We start from the raw sequence: 8,696 nt of genomic DNA on the forward strand, positions 1-8,696 counted from the left end.
TAATTGTTTTCTTCTTAGTTTTCTTAGTACATTTAACACATTATTACAGAATAAGTTCTTTCATTTTCAATTTTTTTGGAAATCTTCACTGTTGTTTTTACATATTTATAAATTAATCATTATTTATTAATGAATCATATGTTACNAAATATTGGGAAATTTTTTCCTAAGTTTGGCAACCCAGGCCGTTGAATCTGTAATTTAACCAAACTGTAAATTTAGTAAATGTAGAAAAAGAAAAACTCTTAAATATTTGCTAATGTGAGTACTTTTAGTAGTGAAGTAAGGATAGCATAATATTTAATTAAATAGGAATATGGCTAAAATTAAACCCAAATGGAGCGATCAAAAGGAACAGAATGGTCTGCTAAAGAAAATAGTTCAAAAAGAATTTCTGTGTGATTTGTTAGTAAAACCGCAATACTTAAAGTATACATGCTTATTTCTAATAATTTTTGAAGTATTTTTAAATATGTTTATAATTGAAAATGTACGATATACAGAAATAGATTGGATAGCTTACATGCAGGAAGTGGAGGGTTTTTTAAATGGTACATTTGATTATAAACAACTTAAAGGTAACGTATATTGCTTTCCTACTTTCCGTTTCAATAATATAGTATTAAGAATAAAGGATTTTAATTCTGCAATAAATATAGGAACATAAATATGTTTTATAAACTTATTCTTTATTAATTCATTTTTAAGGTGACACAGGCCCGTTGGTGTATCCGGCAGGATTTGTTTATGTTTACTCACTATTGTACTACTTCACATCACATGGAAGGAACATTCATTTGGCACAATATTTATTTCTATTAATCTACATTGGGCAGTTGTGCCTGACATTTAGAATTTATTTGAAAACAGAGAAAGTGCCTCCTTATGCATTGATAATAAGTACATTGACTTCCTATCGAATTCATTCTATTTACGTGTTGAGATTGTTCAATGATCCAATTGCCGTCCTCCTTTTCTATACCAGTTTAAATTGCTATATATCAAACAAATGGCGTTTAGGAAGTTTATTTTTTTCACTAGCTGTTTCGGTCAAAATGAATATCTTATTGTATTCTCCATGCCTGCTGTTAGCATTTTTAACTAATTTGTCATTGTGGGAAACAATACTGAATCTATCTGTATGTGGCTTGGTTCAAGTGGTTTTGGGTGCCCCATTTTTGTATAAAAATTATTTGAATTATATAAGAGGAAGCTTTGATGTAGCAAGAGTATTTGAACATAAATGGACAGTCAATTACCGGTGCGTTTTTATTCTAATGTTCGTTCTCATTAAAATTACCCACTGATTACTTAATTTTTGTTATTTTACAGATTTTTGTCAAGGCAAATTTTCGAAAGTCATCAATTTCATATAGTTTTGTTGGTGATTCATGTCGTTCTGTTGTTACTATTTTTTAAATGCATGAGGCGTTATTTATCGAATTATGCAAAGCTGAACTACGTATTTCAAGAATTAAAGGCTCGATCAGAAAAGTCAAATAAAAGACCTATTCGAAAACCTCAAAAAATCGTTTCAAAGAGTAAAAAAGATGAACCATTAAACAGAGATCAGAAAAAGTTCCTCGAAATGTACGAAAAGGAGTTGAGCCATCGAAAAAACAGGGTTTTAGATAATAATGAAGCCGACAAAGAAGATGAATCGGATAAAATTGAAGTAAATTTTGGGAAGATGTGTCAATTAATCGTTTTGCCATTTTTTGTAACAAACTTAATCGGAATATCATGTGCCAGATCGTTGCACTATCAATTTTATAGCTGGTACTTTCACAGTTTGTTGTACTTGGTTTACTGTACAGGATATAACAAATCAGTTATGTTTCTTATTCTAGCGGTTATTGAATATTGCTGGAATACGTATCCAAGTACAATTATTTCTAGTTTGTCGTTACATTTTAGTCATGTTGCTTTATTAATTGGTGTTTATAGGTACATGAACAAATAGTATTTGTACATTTTTTCGAATACCGATTGGAAAGTAAAATTACTGTTACGGATTGTTGAAAATAAATTTTTTAATGTTTATTTGATGATCCTCATTAATTAAGTACCTTTTTCTCTTATCTGATGACAATAGTTAGCAAACACTATAACTGAGAACATAAATAAGCAATTATTAATCTCGATCAAATTGCCACAGTATGTAGCGTAACAGTTTTATTACATCTTTCTATCACATTTACTCAATAAATTAATTAGTTTACATGCCAACTTTAAATTTCAATAGTCATATTACTTAAAGCGAAACTTGCTTAAAGTTGTTGGATTTTTAAGTAGTTTCTATGCAAACATGTATATGCAGTAGATGTTTGTGTAACGATAAAAAAAATGATAAAAATTCACTTCTAGCTTCAATCGTGTACTTAAATACGTAACGTATATGCACATTCATTTTGCATATACATAGAATGTGTGTACTATATAAATATATTTCTAAAATTACATCAAAATTTAATATCAGTGGCATACAGCATAATGGTTGAAGCTAAGTAAGAGGAATTACACGGTTTCCTATATTTAAAACGAACGTAAGTAATCCATGTGACACATATTATACTGTACCTCACAAGCAGATAAATTAAATATGCAAAACATTATAGGTCGAGTTAATGCTGAATGCGCTTATTGGATCGATTCATTTTTAAGTTGAATGTATATGATTTAGACGAAAGCGCGTTGTCACGACGATCGAGGCTACGCCCGACGTTCTAAAAACCCGAAACAGAATGTAAATTCTTAAATACAGCGAAAGCTTTTATGAAATTATTTAGATAGAATTTTAGTTACCATTTCAACATGTAATAAGTACTAGAGGCAAATTTATTTAACGATTTAAATAAATATAATAATAATAATAATCACCCTATACTTGCATGAATAGTTTGACCTTATCAAAGTAATATTTCCGTTCCGTTTTTTTACATTAAATAAGTTAATTATTATTTTTAATTAGAAAGCGCGAAGACGACAAGCAATTTGAATCATACAAAAAAAATATTAAGAAAACGTGCATGGTTTAAAATGAAATTAGAGAAAGGGGAGAGAGGGCGCAATATGAAAATGTAACACTTAAAATTACATATATGTTTACACTAAAAAGTTCTAAGGGACCTTTAAATATTGTTGCATTATAATTTATAATTAGATACCTATATGAAAATCTAATGAAAATAGTAGAGTATGCATGCTGTGTTTGTTGCAATATTAAGTGTTGTTATTATTATAATAATTTTTTTTATTGTTGTTACTGTTATTGTTATTAATCTATGTAATATATGCATAATTAATCGACTAAAAGAAAGGAAACGTTGTATCTATGCTAGGTCACAATTAGTCAATATTTTAAAGGGGGAAATAATGCAAGGTCTGGTCGAAAATGGGACAAGACAAGAAACAGTTAAACGATTTGTTAACGCTTGTCCTACACAACTATGAGTAGTTTAAGACCCTAATTTTCTCCCCATCACCACTGTTGTTTCTGTTCGAATGTTTTTGCTGGGGAGTTTGTCATACCTGAAAATTAAGCTGATTTAAACGTTACGGTATATACTAAACTATCAAATCAAATAGAAAATTATAGAGGAGGTTACTAACTATATGTCCACACTTCATGAATCGATTGTACACTCTACGAGTGTGAGGTTTTTTACATTTTGTATTTGTTTTTCTACGTTATTCAACATTTTTAAGTATAAAGGCTTCCAAGCAGTGTAATTAGAAATGCCAAAGGAAATATAAACTTAATATTAAGAAAAAGTATGGCAGCTCCCTATCTCGAAGGAAATGTTGAAATTTTGAAATATAAAAATCGAAAAAGTTGCAATGTGACTTTCTGGAATTGTTCGATTAGCCTTGATTCCTCGCTATGATTAAAGCCGAAACCAGACTTATTCGAAAAGAATTGCCGTTCAATTGTTTCCTTTAAGTAATCATTAACCCATTACTCTATATCACAAGATAGAATAACCTGAAAAAAAAGTAAATTTGAAATTACACCAAAACGAAGCGCTCTCAGAAAAACCTCTAAGAGACGTTTTACGTTCCGAATTAAGTGTACTATCGATTTCTGAAGTGCAGACATAAAGTAATGAACACCCGATACACTACCATTATCCTGGTTAAACGATAAATATATTGAGTTTTATTTCAGTTGCAGTTTTTTTATCAAACTTAAAGCGACTAATTTATCACAATGATTTATAAATAAAAAATTATTAATTAATCACCTGGAGTGTATACAGGAACGTCTCCTTGATTAAGTGCTGCATTTTCGTCGAAAGCAGGGGGCGGCATGGGCATGGCAAAAACTGGAGCAGTTTTTTTAGATGGAGATGGTTGAGTTGTTACAGGAGACGATCTATTGGGCGAGTCTCCTCGAGCGGCTTCTTCGTCCGATATATCTTCCTGAAATCAACAAGCGGTTGCCTCTATAATATTTTACAAATATATATTTCATGTACTTATTCCTAAATTTATAATTCGTTTCAATAAGCAAGAATGCCTTGCAAAATCAAATTGATCGATTTATTTCTTCTAAAACTTATTCAACAACGACAGAAAAGCAAAATATTTATTAAAAACTATGTTCATAATCAATTTCCTTTCTGCTTCGATAAAAACAACAAGGAACACGAAACGAACAGAAGAGCATTTTTTCTCTCCGTACCTTTCGACAATTACACTTACCCTATTTCTAGGGGGTTGGGACGTGATCGGCATACTGCCCATGGCGCTCTGTTGATTCTCTCGCTGAAAACATTAGCTACATCAGAAAGAAATAAAAAAAAAAAATAAAACAATGAATGTAAACCACGGATAAAAAAACTGAAAGAACACTAAAACGTAAAAATGATTTCGATGAATTTAAATAAAAAAAAAATTAAAAATGTAACAAACGACCGGTCGTTAAGTAGCTACTGTATTATAGGGAGTAGTGATTGGTGCAAAATAAAAAATACTTACACTACTTTCTAGTTATTTCTCCTTCCCATCACGACATTTGTACTAAATTTTTGAATAATCACACGCAAATTTATATATTTGTCAATTTACCTTACCTTCTCTGCACACCTTTTCGGGATTGGAAGTGTTGGATCATTATTTACAAACCAGAAATGTACTAAACTACGTAATTGTTAATGAGATTTATAAAGAAAACACAAAAGAGAAGCCAAATACTTTACATTGTATAAGCGACATTGAAGAATAAGGATGTTATTAAACTTACATTAAGTGTATGGTAATCCCCGGTATCTTGCGGAGGTCTCGGTTTGCACTTGCCACAACAGAAATTGCAACAACAACACAAACAACAGCAGCAGTAACAGCATGTTACTAACCCACAGACCACGAACAAAACCTGAAATAACGAAAAACAAAAATTATATTGAGGATATACAATTCATTGTCACTATTATCATTAGCAAAAATTTAACAGTTACACTCCTGCATGATTCTCAATAGCTTTTGATAATAGAAAGACGAAATCCGGATTTTTTAAAGTTTCAGTCAACTTTATTGAGTTCTAAACTGTTAATAAATAAAATAAATGTTGTACTTGTCCCGACAAATCTGCAATACCAAGCTCAAATCTTAAAAAACTTTTTTACATTCTCCATGTTGCAGCGGGTCACTTCATACACCAAATGTGAAAACAACTTTACGGGTTTAAATATGCGGTTTTATCTACAGGATATAGCTAGATATATCGTGAACAACAACATTTACAACCGAATATACTGCTTTAGATTTTCTATTGTTTTATTTATGGATTTTTGAGCTTCGTTGATCGTTTTTGCGGCGTCCTGTTTGACATTATGAAAAGCTATGTCGACCTCTTTCTTCATAGCACTGACAACTTCTGCTTCCACTTTATTTAACGTTTTGTTACGTATGTGGCGTTCCATTGCTTGTTGGGCTTCTCGTATTGTCTTAGCGGTGCTTCTTTTCACATTCTCGAAGGCCCTTTCGATCTCGCGATGTTTTTCTATCGTTCGCTTCAACGTCGTGTCTTGCATTTTCCTTTTAGCTTCTTCGAGGAATTGTTCCATCGATTTTCTATAGACAAGGCGTTCTTCCGGATTTGATAGCATTTTCTCTTTTTCACGAGTTCTATTTTTAAGACGGTTTATGGTATGTCGAGCATCTGCAACATTTTTCGTCGTTTCTCGTTTCATGCACTCGAATGCTTCGTTAATTTCCCGTCGCGCTTTCTCCAACGACACGTGCTGTCGATTTCTTTCATCATTATGAAAAGCAAATTCCATTACTTTCCTTGGAGACATCTTCTCTGACTGAAACTGATTATTTCTTTTTGTAACGCCACTATAATTGTTGGTCGTGGCAAGCTTTTTTTGCGGTATTTTACTTAACACTATTTCACACACTCTCGGTGTTGTTACTCTAATGGCTTCCATCGTCGATTCTTTTTCGCTGTTCTGCTTTTTTGTAGCGATTTTAGTTTTTTGTTTTAGAGAATCGTTCTCTTTTTCCGTCACTTCGCGTTTGGATATTTTAGAGGGGGGTGATTGTTTCCTTCTACCTATCAAACTACTTTGATTTGACAGAGGGAATTTACCCATTTTATTCGATGTTCCTTCAGTAAGATCGAATTTATCGATTAGATCTGAAGCTCCACCGATGGAACTGTTTGTGGAGTAAAAGGACGTCTTCGCATCTTTTATATCGTCTAAAGATTTACGAAAAAGTCCTTTCGACATGCTGATTAAGTTTCCCGTTCGTTCTTTAAACTTGCTTATCATTGTATCAATTTCGTTATTGAAATCAGGATCAATACGACTGTTTACGTTTTTGGGAATCACTGACGAATTTGGAGAGTAAGATGGAATGGAATGTGAAGACGGATATACAACGTCTATCAAGTTTTCATCTCGCACGTCTTCAGATCTAATTTTACATTTTGACTTTGTGGTTGGCTTGAACTTATCCTCATCTTCATTGTTCCCTTCAAATAGTTCCTTTGATGAAGACATCACGTTCTCGGTCGTTTTCCGAAATTTCGACAAAAGTAAATCGATTTCTTGCGAGAAGTTATCCATTTTTTTTTTTAATTGTTATATGTTCATGAAAAAAACTGAAAATTTTAATGACAAATACTAATGGTTTGACATTAACTGTAGACGACAAGTTGAATGAACGTTAAATTTGACAATTTCAATCTCTACGAGACGGTTAAATGAAGGTTTCCATGGTTTATACTCCACATTTTTAGAAGTATTGGTTAACTACAATTACAAATAAAAAATATTAGATGAGAACATTCGTATCTAACACATAATAAGAAATAAAACTGAAATGTAACTCAATAACTTAAAACAAGACAATTTCATAACCAAGAGTTTAGAAAACGTTAGATAAGATTATTCGATTACTTACTTCACATGTAGTACCGAAAATTTGTGCACTTCGAATGTAAGAAGTTAATAAAACGAAATTAATTCTGTCAGGCATTTGATGTATATACGTACATATATCATCAAAGGTAAATTAATAAAGAAATTATTATATAACTGCAATGAAATTATTTATCAGTTGACCCTTAAACTGTACATAATATGTTTATTAGAATGTGCAGTTTACTTTTAATTCATTAAATTAGATACAACATATTTAGTTTAAAATTAATTTATGAAAAATAAACGTTAAGTATTTGTGTTTATTAAATTAAACATGACTTTTGGTCATATATCTATAATTTAATTAAAAATGGGTCATCACATCAAACAAACAAATTCATACATGTATTCCAAGAATCCAATGACAGATAGATAAGTAAACTGAATAATTAGATACATGTGCTATGCATTCATTTTGCAACATCGCAATAACTAGGTATTTAACTTATTAGCAGGGAGGAATGCATTAGTTCAATTTTTAATTTAACACGATACTGTGAAGGGATATACAACTTGAAGATAATTAGAATTAAAAAAGAATTACATACTCCAATGATTAATTAAACTACAGTTAACAAGGCCTAAACATACCTTGCACCATGTTGAAGTAACAACAAAGTAAGCATTCACATTCTCTTCACCAAATTGTTCTGCAATGTATAAACCTAAGCTACCATAATTGTCATAAATATTTCGTTTGGTAGGATCATTTAGAATTGAGTGGGCACGGTTGACTTCCTTAAATTTTTCAGCAGCATCTGGATTATTTGGGTTTTTATCAGGATGGTATTTCAATGCAAGTCTTCTGTAAGTTTTTTTAATGTCCTCTTGGGTTGCAGTTTTAGGTAACTGAAGAACCTGATATAATGAATCACCTTGTGTTCTATAATGAGAGCAAATTATGCATTAATATCTAAAAAAAAAAAAAAAAATATGACTCACGATAATTTTCTTTTAGGATGATCCATTCTGGTAGTTAGTAATATAACGCAGGTAGCAGGGAAAAATTCGTGTTCACCTTTTTATTAACTAAATATTTCACCCACAGAAACTAGCACATCCATTTTCATTTCTTTTAACAATTAAAAGGTGATTTATAGTAAACAACTAAATATTACAATCACTTTAAATTCCTCGTATTTGTTATCTCTGATAAAGACTTCCTTTTAAGTTTCATGTAATGTAAACGATTAACCGACATCTGTCAGTCATGTCCCATAGATTGTCATGCCAAAACACCCATAAATAGTGTAACGCTGTGAA

At 31.3% G+C, this 8,696-nt stretch overlaps 2 protein-coding genes across 4 annotated transcripts; one reads left to right on the forward strand and one right to left on the reverse strand.

Annotated features, from left to right (window-relative positions):
- Positions 1-164: 164 nt before the first annotated feature.
- LOC108743272 (lethal(2)neighbour of tid protein) lies at positions 165-2,043 on the forward strand. Its single transcript, XM_025977340.1, has 3 exons — positions 165-578; positions 709-1,261; positions 1,333-2,043. Exons 1-3 carry the CDS (start codon positions 317-319, stop codon positions 1,961-1,963), a joined length of 1,446 nt encoding a protein of 481 aa, XP_025833125.1. The 5' UTR covers positions 165-316; the 3' UTR covers positions 1,964-2,043.
- Positions 2,044-2,134: 91 nt separating this feature from the next.
- Positions 2,135-8,643, reverse strand: LOC108743269 (dnaJ homolog subfamily C member 5). Of its 3 annotated transcripts, none has more exons than XM_018478778.2 (6): positions 8,376-8,643; positions 8,025-8,316; positions 5,246-5,377; positions 4,705-4,767; positions 4,245-4,422; positions 2,135-3,543 (listed from the first exon to the last, which is right to left on the reverse strand). In XM_018478778.2, exons 1-6 carry the CDS (start codon positions 8,399-8,401, stop codon positions 3,539-3,541), a joined length of 696 nt encoding a protein of 231 aa, XP_018334280.1. In that variant the 5' UTR covers positions 8,402-8,643; the 3' UTR covers positions 2,135-3,538. The 3 variants fall into 3 exon arrangements, with proteins under 3 accessions (XP_018334280.1, XP_018334279.1, XP_018334281.1); XM_018478777.2 differs by having other exon boundaries at positions 2,135-3,531; positions 8,376-8,642; XM_018478779.2 differs by lacking the exon at positions 4,705-4,767 and having other exon boundaries at positions 2,135-3,531.
- Between the last annotated feature and the right edge of the window lie 53 nt (positions 8,644-8,696).

Source organism: Agrilus planipennis, unplaced genomic scaffold (assembly GCF_000699045.2).
Source record: "Agrilus planipennis isolate EAB-ADULT unplaced genomic scaffold, Apla_2.0 scaffold413, whole genome shotgun sequence".
Lineage (NCBI taxonomy): Eukaryota > Metazoa > Arthropoda > Insecta > Coleoptera > Buprestidae > Agrilus > Agrilus planipennis.